The sequence below is a fragment of the Lissotriton helveticus genome, chromosome 1_2, assembly GCF_964261635.1.
Source record: "Lissotriton helveticus chromosome 1_2, aLisHel1.1, whole genome shotgun sequence".
In the NCBI taxonomy this organism is placed as follows: domain Eukaryota; kingdom Metazoa; phylum Chordata; class Amphibia; order Caudata; family Salamandridae; genus Lissotriton; species Lissotriton helveticus.
The window spans coordinates 78,906,303-78,921,762 of NC_136058.1; the positions used below are offsets into that span (position 1 = coordinate 78,906,303).

General features: G+C 45.8%; 1 protein-coding gene across 2 annotated transcripts in view; it reads right to left on the minus strand.

Annotated features, from left to right (window-relative positions):
* Positions 1-13,267: 13,267 nt before the first annotated feature.
* Positions 13,268-15,460, minus strand: part of LOC144807767 (interleukin-12 receptor subunit beta-2-like) — a 762,710-nt gene continuing 760,517 nt past the window's right edge. For both annotated transcript variants that reach the window (XM_078673425.1, XM_078673424.1), the window contains one exon: positions 13,268-14,309. In XM_078673425.1, the coding sequence (XP_078529551.1) occupies positions 13,716-14,309 (594 nt within the window). In that variant the 3' untranslated portion in view covers positions 13,268-13,715. The remainder of the gene's footprint in view (positions 14,310-15,460) is intronic.

The following is a 15,460-nucleotide window of genomic DNA, read 5'->3' on the forward strand; positions in this document are numbered from 1 at the left end:
GACAGGCTTGACAATAAATTTGAGCCAAATTGTCCATTGGGTGTGTCAAAAGGTCGACATGTTTCTGCTCAATATAGCCGAATCGGCTGAGCTTTCATCAGGACCAAGACAAATAAGTGGTGAAAACACTGGGCGGTGTACGCACTCTAAGGCGTACACTAACCTCAGTGTAAGAAAAGATGTAGAACTCACGGTTTCTTTACCAGACCACCCTGGTATTGCCAGGTGTCCGAACGTGAAAGCACTTTGTGCCTCACTTCATGGGACCGGTGGCAGGGGTTACTTCACATCGGAGAGTGTTCACTCCAGATGGCTCCCCGCATGTGACCTAACGTGGTTCACATCCACCGCCCGAATACGAATTCGGGCGGTGAATGTGAACCACGTTAGGTCACACGCGGGGAGCCATCTGGAGTGAACACTCTCCGATGTGAAGTAACCCCTGCTACCGGTCCCATGCAGGTGTCGTAGCACATGGGTATGCATTCGCCCGCCCGGTGAAACCCGATGATGAAGCATGTCACCCAGTAGATGGGTGAGTGAGGGTTTTATATAAAAACTTTTCGGGTTTTTCACGTTGTACACACTTCACTTTTCTGTAGTTTCATTTGTTTGTTGGCTAAAACCTTAGATTAGTCTTAACAGTAGTCACTCCTTTGTTGTTAGATATAATTGATCTGGGGTAGAGGAGTGTCCTTAAGCCCTTCCTCTCTTGTTGTTTACCAGTAGAATAAAAAAACAGCTACAACTCGTAACGCTCCTTATACGCCACATGGCTGCCGTCTGGAAGTGGCATTATTCAGGCTCTAACATAGGAGAGTGAAAGAATGCCAATATGGAAATTGACAGCAGGAAGCCAGTGGAAGGAACGAGGAACTGTCTGATACATCAGAGATAGAAAAAGGCAAGACAAAACATATAGGGTGACCAGATTTTCGGACCATAAAAATAGGATCAAATGCGCTCTCTCGAGCGCTCGCTTTATCTATCAGTGGTCGAAAGTGCCTTAAACAAGCATTTGCAATGCAATAGGACTCGCATTTGCACAAGACTTATTGCATTGCAACCGGGCTGGTGAGAAGGCACGAACAACGGGGGCGAGAAGGCACGGACTGCGGGAGGGGGAGGCACGGGAACAAAATAGTGCTCAAAATAAAAAAATAAATACTGTGCAACACTTGAAGTGAAGGGGCCAGTAGCCGTGGAAGGATACAAATGACAACATGCTCGTCATGAGGAGGGACTAAAAAACGTAAAACCAATTGGAAGGCAGCATTTAGGACCCAAGCCAATGAAAAAGATGGGCGGAGAGTGGGGGGAGTTTCCACGAAGCTTCCTCGCTATACTGAATACTGCATGCCTCTCAAAGCGAGCAGCTGCAACGCTAGGCTCGACCTAAAAATGTGCCTCACCACTGAAAAATCTGCCCCTACCCTTTCAGCCAACCAGGGAAATGCCCAAAGCCGGCTACGGCCAGTTCGGTACTGTCCACTATGAGTTCAATGGGTGTTTACTCACACCCAGTATCTCTCCCGTGGTTCTGCACAGAAATTACTTTTTACAGTAGAAGAAAGTTCTCTGCTGAAATAGACCAATCATTTAGGCTACACATGCAGTGAAAGATCCAGTAATTCCAAGCAGGGCCGGCTCTAGGCTCACGGAGGCCCTGAGCAGGGAGTGTAGGTAGGGGGCCCGAGGCCGCCAAATCCCTGCCAGGGGCCGCCACGCAAATATGTATCTAAGGATATATATTGGCGTGGCGGCCCCTGGGGTTTGGCGGCCCTGTGCAGGTGCACAGCTTGCACATGCCTTAGGCCGGCCCTGTTCCAAGCCAGCATGCCAGTCTCCTTCACATTGCATTATTAAGAGGCAGAACTAAAGACTGGAAAATGTAATTCCTGCTCTGGTACTCTTGTGCCCCCTGCAACATGCAACTTGTAATCAGGCCAATTATAGTCAAATGCATGAAGGGAAAGAGAAAATATTGCTGTGGGTTGATCCAAAATGTTAATGACAATTTCATCGATCATTGGTGTAAGATGGTTGAGACAAAACATCCAAATGGCTGAAGAGGACAGACCTTCATACCCTACTTGTGTACTTGTATTTTAGTCCTTCACATTAGTTCTGGCAGACAGCTAAATTTGTCTCAAAGCCATTTCTAAAAAAAAGCTAATAAAAAGAATCAACAATGGCACAGCTTTGTGAAACTTCTGCATGGTCAATATGGTCACACATATTATTTGCCTTTGTTAACAGGGTTAGATGCTGTTCCTGCAGCAGCAGTTTCTCCATTAGGGCTCTAGGGCTGCGCCCCTCTGAAATTCCTACACATTTACCTCAAAAAAATTAAATAGATCGATTTATTTACAGATACGATTGTATTTCAAAACAAATCGATGTATTTAAGTCTGGGCTACCAGTCCCAGACTTGCTGCCCTGCCTTGATCGGATGAGCAAAAGGGGATAGGTCCATAAACAAGTGGTGGGGGCTAGACCCTTTATAGAATATGTAACACAAATTGCCCGAACCACAAAATCTCCACAAGCTTCTTGAGAGGGAACGATCAATTTATTGTGATCACCCTCGACACTTTACTTAGTGTCAATGTTTTTTTTAAATCTTTTTCAAGTTATAACAAGCTACATGACAGAAAACGAACAATACATTAAATATTTACACAGCTATAAATACTTTGTACATACATGAAAAACAAATTCTTTACACAATACAAAAAAGAAATTTCCTTGCATCAAACATTACAAAAAAACTAAGAATACATCACAAACAACATTAGAACAAACATTACAATCAAAAAATGAGAAAAATATAGAGAAAACCAATCCAAGGGGGAATTATAAGCAAGTGAATGGCTCTTAAACAAATCAATACTGGACCAGTCGGTCCTAGTATCGTGAAGATGACATTTTATTCCACCCTATGAAAGTGCTGACACGTTTCGAGATCAGGCACAAAGTCGCTGATCTCTCATCAGGGCTGTTTTATTCTTTGTATCTGCAAGATGCAAAAAAAATATTTTACTCATCACTCCTCAAAGCCAAACTTCTTTTAAGGCAATGGGCTGAGAAAGAAAATTCCTACATACCAAACTTGTTTGTAAGTAGAGCAGGGCATTAAGGCGTAAAGGGGTTTCAAACCAATTATTTTAAGCGTGGCCAGGCAAGAAAACCTACAAGAAATTTTGAGAAGTTTTTATATTAGTAATTCAAACCAGCTCGTGGTTTCATTACTAAAGCGTAACCCAGTACTACATGAAGCATACCTTGCTATTGTCGACTGCCGCCAACCGGCGTACTTATATGTAGTCTACCACCATGCGGATAAGCTCCTAAAACAACAGTGAAAGTTGTTTTAGTGGTGGGCCTGATGATTACATTGTTTGCATGTTACAGTTAATTTGGTCAAAATTGTTAACTCCTACCTCATGTTTTTCGTTTCCTCAGTCAGTAATCACTGTATTATCTCATCTGCGAAGACGTTCTTGTTTATCTCCAGTATCGGAAAGTTGATTTTATCGTAAGTAACCCGCTTATCAATATGTCTTTATGCCCTTTATCAGCGTAAATGCCCCCATGACACATACCTCTCAATATGCCGTGTGCGTCTTCCTATATTCCTTGCCGTTTTCCGAATACGTATTCATTTTCTTCGTCGCATTCAATTTTAGCAAAGCTGGCGAGAAATAGATACATTTGTAAAGCCTGCTTGTAACATTTGTATCTCCCCACTAGTCAACACAGTTTAAGAACCACAGCATGCATGCGTACCTTCTCACGGCCGTTTGCCGAATCACGCTGGAGCTCAGAGCTCGTATTTTTTCGCAACGGTTCCTAGAGTACAAAAATGGCCGTTTTAGTAACTCGCAATAACACTGATAGATTCCATATCGCTTATTTTAAAAGAAAGACATTACCTTTATGTCGACCTGCAGAACAGTTAACTTTCACTCCACCAGTTGTGGCGGACATCTTGGACACAGTGTTTTTAACCCTTTCTACTGCTGAAAGGGGTTCTGGGAAATGTAGTACATATTTCAACTATGTGATTTCCAAGCTTTTTCATTCATGTGGGCACAAAAACATGCGTGACTATGTACTATAGCCTCGATATTTCTGGCAAGTTATTTAACCCTGTCTGTGCACTATTGAATTTCAAAATTAAGTATGCCTCTTTTTGAAGCAAAACTTTATCGACATCTACAGGACGTTTCACTAGATTCGTAGTGAATAGAATTGTACATTTAAAATCATTTTCCCCATGTGATTTTTCAATGAAATGTTCCACCATCGGGGCTGTAATGACCTTCTTTTTAATCCGTGACCTGTGTTGCGTAATTCTCATGTTAAGTTGCTGGTTAGTCTTCCCTATATAAATCTTCATACAGGGACATAGTATTGCAAACACCACATTTTTTCTTTTACAATTAGAGAAACACACATGTTTCCACTTTGTACCCATATGATTGAATTCATTCCCTTCGATGGTACTGGGACTAGCCACACAATTGCCACACTTGTGATGGCCTTCTACTGGTTTTAAATTCCATTTAGATAGTAAGTCACTTCTAGGCTTTGGTATTGTGATATCCGCTCGGACAAGCTACTGTCCTATGCTTTGATTCTTTTTTAATGCGAAAATTGGTTTTGGGAAGGGACATTCCAAGTCCTTAAGGTGGTGCCAATTTTTGAGTTTCATCTGCCTCATTTTATGTGTCTTCGGTCCGAACGTAGTGACACCTACCAATCTGTCTAGTTCCTGCTTTTCTTTGACCTGAAGGAGGCATTCACATGGTGTGAATCTCGCGCTTTTTAATGAATGTTTTAAGAGTTTTTTGGGGTACCCTCTTTGTGTCATCTTATCGCAGAAGGTTTGAGCATTTTCCTCAAAGTCTCTGACATCAGTACAATTTCTCCTAATCCTTAGGAGATGTCCATATGGGAGATTTGCTTTTAAACTCCTTGGATGGGCATTTCTATGATGTAAAATAGTGTTTTTATCCGTGTCTTTCTTATAAAGGGATGCTTTCAGCTGACTCTCAACACATGCTATCTCCACATCTAAGAAAGTCATTTTTATTTTGCTGTACAGGATGGAAAATGTGATGTCCTCATGTCTAGAGTTAAGCCATTCATGGAACCCCAATAACTCCACCTGGCTCCCCTGCCACAGTAGTCAGATGTCGTTAATATAGCGTAACCATTGATTGATATGATCTCCAAATGGGTTATTAGTTTCTACGAATTTTTACTTCTACCTTTGTGAGAAAATGTGTAGTATCCCTTAGATACGATTTGACCTCCTTTAAAAATGGCTTCAAAAAGAAGTCCACGTATTTTGAGATTGGTTCTAGGCAAGAGTCGCAACCCAAGACTATCGGCCTACCCGGGGGTTCATGGAGGCTTTTGTGGATTTTAGGCAACAAATATAAAATGGGGGTTCTGGGAAAATGTTTTCACTAAAAAACGCATATTCTTTAGGTCCCAGAAACCCACCTTCCTTGCCTGTCTGCAAGATTTAAAAAATCATCTCTTTAATCCTTCTCACTGGATCTTCTTGGACCCGTCGATACCAGGTACTATTGTTAACCTGTTTCGATTCCTCGTTCAAATACATATCGCGGGCCCAGATCACAACTGCCCTGCCTTTATCGGCTTGTTTAATAACCACCGAAGAGTCATCTCTCAAACTTTTTATAGCTGCTCATTGTTTTAGGCTAATATTCTGTTGTACATATTTTCTGGTCTGGATGTAGGATGTTAAAGTATGTCTTAATCAATATGTGGATTGTAAATAAGTCTTGTACATAATTCTGTATTGTTTTGTAAATCTTGTATAGAATGTACTTGTCTTTTCCTTTTTCATGCATAAATGTTAGAAATAGAAATATAAAAATTTGAAATCAAAAGGTATAAATAAAATGCTGTGCAAACAAAAAAGAATTGTGTTTGACCAAACGATAAAAAATATGATAGCTTAAATCATAAATTGTACAGGCAACTTCTTGTGGTTACTGAGGGTCATGGTTTCTGGCATTGGAGTCTGCATCCCTGCGTGAGGATAGACATCCGTCATTGACAAGCATTGATCCCACCCTTTCCCAATCGTCACATGAACTGGATGCAGGCATGTGTGATTTGGAGACTTGTCCTCCATAATGGTAAGTGTTATAATGTTAATCCTGTATTATGTATTTTGTACTGCGACCTGGTCACGCTAACAATCCCCACTATGGCACCCCAGGCCCCGGACTGCAGGTTACTGTCCCATTAAAAAATGGAGCTGCTGTATTTGTTCCCTGTGAAATTGACCCAAAAGCTGAGCAGAGATTTTATTCCATTGTAAAGTTGATCCAAATATCCAAGTCAAGCGCAAAGGTAGACATATGTGCTTATTGTAAAGACAGTTATATGTTGTATGACCTTAAAACTGGCTCTATCTTCAAGCCTTTAACATTAATGCCAAAACATGGATTGATTGACGAATAACGAATGTTAAAACGTTAATGTAATGCATATCAGTGAATCCTCTTGCATTTCACAAGTTTTACTTAAAGTTCCATTCCCCAAGAGTGTTAGCTATGTCATCATGTTGTGTTTCTGTATTTTTTGTGCATCTTATTACTCTTGTATAGTGCATACTTTGAGTTGTGCCAGGCATTTATGAGGTGCTCTGGAGATGAGGCTTAAGGCAAAGTAAAGTGCGTGCCAGTGGCTTGGCCTCTCTGCAGAGCACACAGAGCAATAGTCATTTAATCCAGTTGCAACTAAAATTCTACGTAATTGTGTGTGAAGGGGTACACAAGTGTTAAAATATTTACAAGGCAAAAGTGCTTAAATGTGAGTGAGTGAGTGCATGTTTGGGGGTGAGCTGAGGGAGATACAAAGAAGTGCAATCGGAGGAGAGTGAAAAGAGGGTGCTGAAGAGAAAAGAGATGAGGTTGAAGATGTGCAGATGTGCAGATGGACGAGATATGCACAGAAAATAGGTATATATATATATATATATATATATATATATATATATATATATATAACATAAAGCACACTTAACTGAAGGCCAATTATCCTTCCACAGGCCTCAATAATATTTAATTCACAGACTCACAGTTTCAGAATTGAAACATTTCCAATGTTAATTATTTATAACAAATCATTGTTGTTACTCATTTCTCTTAAACAGCTAGCAACCATTGACAAAGTCAATAGAACTGGTCGATTTTAGGTGTATATGAGTTGTTGTTTTATATAACTGGATCCTTGACCCTCGGGTAGGTCGCTTCCCCGCCGCTACAGTGCCTCCTCAGCCTGCCAGCCAGCCGCCTCCTCAGCCTGCCAGCCTTCTCCTGCACCCCTGTGTGCCAGCAGCCCCTGACCCGCGCCACCGCTTTTCCCGCCGCTGACCCCGTCGTTTTTTCCCGCCACTGACACCCCCCTGCGGCCCCGCCCCCCGGTGCCCATTTGCAGCCTGCCCTCCCACCTCCCAGCTGACCCCAGTTAAAGGGAGGCTGCTGCGCGACGGAGACAGCGACCCTTGACCCACGGGTAGGTCGCTTCCCCGCCGCTACAGCGCCTCCTCAGCCTGCCAGCCAGCCGCCTCCTCAGCCTGCCAGCCTTCTCCTGCACCCCCGTGTGCCAGCAGCCCCTGACACCGCGCCACCGCTTTTTCCGCCGCTGACCCCCAACGTTTTTTCCCGCCACTCACCCCCCCTGCAGTCCCGCCCCCCGTGCCCATTGGCAGCCTGCCCTCCCGCCTCCCAGCTGACCCCAGTTAAAGGGAGGCTGCTGCGCAACGGAGACGGCGACCTTTGACCCTCGGGTAGGTCGCTTCCCCACCGCTACAGCGCCTCCTCAGCCTGCCAGCCAGCCACCTCCTCAGCCTGCCAGCCTTCTCGTGCACCCCCGTGTACCAGCAGCCCCTTACCCCGCGCCACCGCTTTTCCCGCCGCAGACCCCTGCTGTTTTTTCCCGCCACTGACCCCCCCTGCGGCCCCGCCCCCCGTGCCTATTGGCAGGCTGCCCTCCCGTCTCCCAGCTGACCCCTCCTCCCCCTGCCACTTATGGAGACCGCGCAGCGACCGCGCCACTGGCGCACCAAAGGCAAGCCCGTCTGCGCCCGTCCGCGCCTGGACCGCGCCCAGCGCCAGGACCCCTGGCCCCCGAAGATGCCAGCCAACACGATGGACGTACAACGTCGGCACCCTCAACGCACTCAAACCCGACCGGAACCCCGCCTGCCACCGAGCCACCCCAAAACGCACCCACGGACCCTTCACCTGCCAAGCCTGCAAGTTCACCTGCCTCTGGACCATCACCACACCTGAAAGGTCAGGCACCAGCAACAACCACCTCAAGTGCATCCTGCTCAACACCCGCTCCGTCCACAGACATGCCGTCGAACTCTGGAACCTGCTCGACTCAACATCTCCAGACGTCGCCTTCCTCACGGAAACATGGATGAACGCCTCCTCAGCACCCGACATCGCCATAGCCATCCCTGACGGATACAAGATCACCCGGAAGGACCGCATCAACCAGACCGGAGGAGGCATCACCGTCGTCCACAGGAACACCATCCGCATCACGACCAACTCCGACGACACCCTCACCACCGCTGAGCACCTCCACTTCCAGATACACACCGACCCCAAGACCACCCTCAGAGGCACTCTCATCTACAGACCCCCGGGACCACACACACAATTCAGCGAAGCCATCGCAGACTTCATCAACCCGCACGCCCTCGCCTCCTCTGACTACATCCTCCTAGGGGACCTCAACTTCCACCTGGAGAACAACAACGACAGCAACACCACTACCCTGCTGGACAACCTCGCCAACCTCGGACTCAAGCAACTGGTGAGCACCCCCACCCACTACGCCGGCCCACGCTTGACCCCGTCTTCTCCTCCAGCAAGCACATCGCCTTCAGCCACTCCACCGGACTTCACTGGACCGATCACAGCTGCGTCCACTTCAGCTTCAAGAGAACCACGACCCACCACCACCCGCAACAAGTTCCCCGCAGGAGCTGGAGCAAGATCACCGCCGACCAGCTCACCATCTCCCTCAGCCAGAACTCTCCCACCAACACGACGGACCCCAACGAAGCAGCCCGCATCTTCACACAGTGGCTCATCAACTGCGCCGACGACCTCGCACCACTGAAGAACCCTCCCAGCAGACACGGCAGCAAAAAAGCCTCATGGTTCACCAACGATCTCAAAACACTGCCGCACCCTCGAAAAAGCCTGGCGCCATGACCAGACCACATAAAACATGACCGCCCTCAAGAACGCCACCCGCACACACCACCAGCTGATCCGCACCACCAAAAGGACATCATTCAAAGAACGCCTGGACAACAACACCCACAACAGCAAGGAACTCTTCAGCATCATCAAAGAGCTCTCCAACCCCAGTGCCGGAAACAGCGAGATCACACCCTCGCAAGACCTCTGCGACTCACTCGCCTCGTTCTTCCACCGCAAGATCGCTGACATACACAACAGCTTCGACGCATCAACCACGCACCCAACCACCGAAACAACGCCCCCACCACCACCCTCTGCAACTGGACCCCGGTCAGCACCGAAGACACCACCCGCACGATGAACACCATCCAATCCGGATCCCCTACCGACCCCTGCCCCCACCACGTCTTCAACGAGGCCGGCTCCATCATCGCACCCCAACTCCGGAACATCATCAACATCTCCTTCAACACCGCCAACTTCCCGGAGAGCTGGTAGCATGCCGAGCTCAGCGCCCTCCTGAAGAAACCGACAGCAGACCCACCGACCTCAAGAACTTCCACCCCATCTCGCTCCTCCCTTTTCCTGCCAAAGTCATCGAGAAGACCATCAACATACAGCTCACCGCCTTCCTCGAGATGAACGGATCCCTCGACCCCTCACAGTCCGGTTTCCGAGCCAACCACAGCACCGAGACCGCCCTCATCGCAGCCACCGACGACATCAGATCCCTGCTTGACAACGGGGAAACAGCTGCCCTCATCCTCCTGGACCTCTCTGCAGCATTCGACACAGTCTGCCACCGCACTCTAATACAGCGCCTCAGCAACATCGGAATCCAAGGGAAAGCACTGGAGTGGATCACCTCGTTCCTCGCCGGAAGAACCCAGAGAGTCCGCCTCCCCCCGTTCCGATCCGCGGCCACCGAAGTCATCTGCGGCGTACCTCAAGGATCCTCGCTCAGCCCCACCCTCTTCAACGTCTACATGAGCCCCCTCGCAGCCATCGCACGCCAACACAACCTTAACATCATCTCATATGCCGACGACACCCAGCTGATCCTCTCCCTCATCAACGACCCGGCCAACACCAGAGCCAGCCTACACGAGGGAATGAAGGACGTCGCCGAATGGATGAAGAACAGCCGCCTAAAGCTGAACTCAGACAAGACGGAAGTCCTCATCCGGGGATCATCCCCCTCCGCCTGGGACGACTCCTGGTGGCCCCCTGCCCAGGGCACCACCCCCAAGCCAACGGACCACGCACGAAACCTGGGCTTCATCCTGGACTCCGCCCTCGCAATGACCAGACAAGTCAACGCCGTATCGTCATCCTGCTTCAACACCCTGCGCATGCTCCGTAAGATCTTCCGATGGATCCACACCGAAACCAGGAAGACGGTCATCCAGGCACTGGTCACCAGCCGAATGGACTACGGGAATACCCTATACACGGGAACCACTGCCAAACTACAGAAAAGACTTCAACGCATACAGAACGCCTCCGCACGACTCGTCCTGGACATCCCCCACCACAACCACACCTCCGCCGACCTGAGAGACTTGCACTGGCTCCCCGTCAGCAAGAGGATCACGTTCAGACTCCTCACCCACGCACACAAAGCTCTCCACGACCTGGGCCCCAAATACCTCAACAACCGCCTCACTTTCTACACGCCCACCTGCCAGCTGCGATCGACCAGCCTCGCCCTCGCCACCATACCACGCATCCGCAGAGCCACCGCCGGAGGAAGATCCTTCTCCTACCTGGTGGCCAAGACATGGAACTCCCTCCCCATCCACCTACGGCTGACCCAGGCCCATCTCTCCTTCAGGAAGCAACTCAAGACCTGGCTTTTTGAGCAGTAACGGACCCCCCCCACCCCCCAGCGCCTTGGGACCCTTCCGGGTGAGTAGCGCGCTTTACAAATTGTTCTGATTGATTGATTGATTGATTGATTGGATGCTATAACATACAAAATATTGGTCGGGTGGCACGCAATGGGAATCACAGAAATGTATATTATATGTTCCCTTTTACCGATCCCTCACTTTTTCATCCCACTTAAAAAACCTATCTGCACATTTTTCTATAGGACTGATTGCAGCCAGCAACTGTAGGTTGAAGTTGTCGCGCTGTACAATTTGCACATTACAGTAACTGTTGAATATAATAATAAAGTAAGATATGGGGCAGTTTTTAATTTGTTTAATATTTCCAGACTATTGTTCCCACTGTTTTGTAAACCTTGCTCTCTTGCTAAATTCATTTGCTTTCAAATGCACCATTTGCCAATTTTTAAAACATTTTCTCAGGAGAAGGACCTCCCCAGGTCCTTATGTTTGTCCATTAAGCTTGCTCGCTTTGCTTGCTACTTAAAAGTCTTACCCAGCTTTCATAGCCCGCTGCTTTCAAGTGTCACCAGCCACCACAGTGTCCCTGCACCCTTTCCACAACATCGATATCCTTTTTAACTTCTGGGAAGAAAGTTCCAAACAGTCTACAGCCAGACTCAAATTAACACTGAGGCAGGAAACATGGGAAGAATTACCCTTAAATTGTTTGAAGGGAAATTCACTTCTGATATACCACAAATACCGTACAGCTGCAGAGCCAGTGTTTTTCAATATGTTCTCCTATAATCAATGCCTGGAGAGATGTATTTTAAAATCCCAAGCTCAGAAAACAGTTTTCTTCTGTGTCCAAGTTAAGAATTAAAGAACGGACGTGATTACATGTATACATCATTCAAAAACATACATTTGTGACAGTGCTTAATTTGAAAAAAAAAAGTCCCAGGGCCCTTCTCTGAAAGCCACTGGAGGCCTGCACCACCCGATGCCCCTGCCAGCTCTGCCAATGACTATTAACCATCACTCTCTACAAGTGTGAGAATTCCGACTATTGCAGGCCACCCAAAGCTATAATAATGGTGTAAGCAGCAGATTTATTCATTTTTAATGTTTAATAACTTAATAAACATGGTTGTTAGACAGACAGTGTCACCATGTGGTGGACTACCACTAGAGCTGGTGCTGACAATTAATTGTTGGTGGTAAGCACAGAAACCACAGGCTCAAGTTAAGCACTGCTTTGAGTTTTAGGATGATGACACCTTAATTTGACTTTTTACTTTGCTTGTTTTAAGGGATTTAAAGTGCCTCAAATGTTGAAGTTCTGTTCAGAGGCATCACTTCACGGAGGGTGTTTGGGGTGCAACACCCCCCCCCACACACACAACCCCCCCTGATTGAATGTATTCATTAACAAACAGTCGGGAACAGGTGTTTTCAGTCAGGTATGGTGAGATGTCTGTCGGATTTCAGCTCGGATTTTTACATGCACACACAGACTAAAACGCATACTCCTACACTCTTCGTCTATGTTTTGAAGTTCTTAAAAAATGTTTGTTATTTTATAAATTATTGTGTTATATGTACCGCTGACAATCCACACTACTCTCACTTTCTACCACCACTGAAGCCCCCCCTCATGCCCTGCTTGTCAGATAATGTATGGTTGCAAGATATGCCAATCTGAAGCTCCTCCCCCCACCCCCATCTTAGTGACCAAGCTACGCCCCGGGCTTTGTTGTGATATATGCTGTAACATTAGTCATGATACTCAGGCCCAACTGGAGTCTAGTTCTGCACAGGGAAAATAGAGGTATTTTTTTGACAGGAGATAGATAAACCAGTCTAAATAAGAATGACCTAATTGTGGAAAAATACGCCTGGAAAAGAAAATATTTTCCGTACTTTCAGAAATAAATGTAATGCATCGTAGTTTTCTTTTTTACTTCACTCAGGTCTCCTGTGAAATGCATACAAGCAACTATAGCAGATTCTTAACACCGTTAAACAAATTGCCATGGCAGATACCTTTTCAAGACGATGCAACAATAACATGAGAGCATTCCGTACCAATCAAGCATTATCTAATATTAATGTATTCCTGGCCAAGTATGAATAACAAAGCCTACACCATTGCATTCCAGTTCTTGTTCTTTATTTGTTATTTACTCGGTAAATTTCCATGAATTGCACTACAACTCCATTAAACCAAACTTAAAAACTTAAAATGAGGGAGTTAAAATGAGAGTAGTCTATTTTGAACACTACTATGTTTCATTTGAAAATACAATGATCACTTTATATCACGCCTTCTAATAAAGGAGGGGCAGGCTTACCTGATTATCTCTAAAATGTGAGTCTTTGATGCAACAGAGATCCACAATTCATAAAAATCTAAATGATTTCTAAATGTAAATTCATTATGAAATAGTATACCGTACTGTACACCGTGTAAAAAGTAATGTAAACTTTGGGAGTATCTATTAAGCACGAGCGTTGAGTTTTGCTTCAAAAGATGTGTCCCATTTTTGTGTTCTATCTTACTTTCTTTAGTTGGAGGGTTATAATCAGTTATCGTGAATGAGCATATTTAATGAAGCTGTTTTGGAAAGATCTGAGGGAAATAGGGCTTTGAGTCTGGAGTTTCTGTTCCTCCAATCATTAAAGACCATCCTATTCCATTGGAAAGGGGAGTTTCGTCTTGAATCAAGCCACATACTAAATCAGTCTTCCTTCCAAAATCTATGGACTCATCATGTTCAATCCTAATGCAGGAGAAAATATTCACTGACTCATCACCCCTGTTGTCCTTAGTCACGTTGTTGACATCTACTACCATTTCTGTCCATGAAAGAAAAAGAGGACTTGTGGTGTTGTCCAATTCCATTACATTTTCTTGGAAAGCCTGTAAAGACCCTTGAGGGAGCGAACTTTCAAAAGTACTTTCGTTGGAAATCTGTGGTTTGTATCCATCAACTCGTGGAAGAAGAGGTGTGGAGGAAACATCAAGTAGTAACGCATTCTGTGGGCCACCTAGGCTGTAGCTCAACTCTTCCTTGTATTTGTTCTGATTTTCAACGAATACCAAGTCTTCCTGGAGTAAGGTCTCCTGTATCTCAGTAACCGTTGGCTCATAATCCGAAGGTGGAAGCAGGGAACTGGATTTGATGGATTCACTTTTCTTCTGAAAATTATAAAATGAGTTAGTTTCATTAGAAATTCTTGAAATGCATGAATTCATAAGTTAATCATTTCAAACATATTATGCTCATCTTTTTCAATAGAAAAATTTAGGCCTGCTTGGATCTAGGCAAACACTTAGTTACACCCTTCTTGTTCTAATAAGAGTCCAGGCGCCCAATTACATAACTGTGAACCATTTGGGGCCAATGTTTTACTGACTTTGCACCAACGAGTGGTGAATAGCATTTCCACTAAGAGAGCAATACCAGTTGGTTCAAATGTTATTACAAAATTTCCTAGCACTTGTGCACATATTATGCATCTTGGCACCTGACATTGAAGTGCTCTGTTAAATGCATGCATATGATACTAAGACAACATGCATACCTGAAACTGATTTGTATGTGGGCCCAGGATCAGGTGTTACAAATGGAGGAAGACAAATACCAGTAACCAGAAAAGAAGGAATACGAGGAAGAAGAGAGGTTTAGACTTGTTCCAAATGATGTCAGTGAAGATTTTGCTTCAGTGTCCAAGGTAGAACAGTGAAGAATCAGTCTTCTTGCCCCACACATTTAGGTCAAAGGCCTGACTTCGGGTGTAGTGTGAAATTAAAGTCCTACAATTTCTGGATGACATACTAACACTGGTGGAGACTCTGCCAATCTATCCCTATCATGTAGGAAATGTCACCAGTGTATCTCAAAATCAGCCTCCTTTAACCTGATTTAGAGGTGCTATATCATCAAGCAACCAGGACATAAGGGGTATTGCCAAAGAATATACTTAAATCTAGAGGTACCTTTTGTCTCAACTGTAGTTCTCCTAAAAACGTAAGGCAAATGCTCACCCACAAACCTAGGCGGCATGCTTCCTCATTGGGTTTGCCTCCTCCATCCGGGACAGGGGGGCTCCCTGTTTATAGGGGGTGCTTTATTTTGGAGGTTACAATGCCTCCTGTTGTTAATTGTGGGGATCCAACAAGTGAGTGTAAAAATCCCTATAGGGGATATTGAAAAACAGAACGTATGGATGTTAGGGATAACTATTGGCCCTACATTCCCCTAGATCAACATTCTTTAGCCATGTTTCTGGCCCCGTCTGGAGTCCTCAACTTTCTTCATGGATCCCGATTCTTGAAATTAACTACAT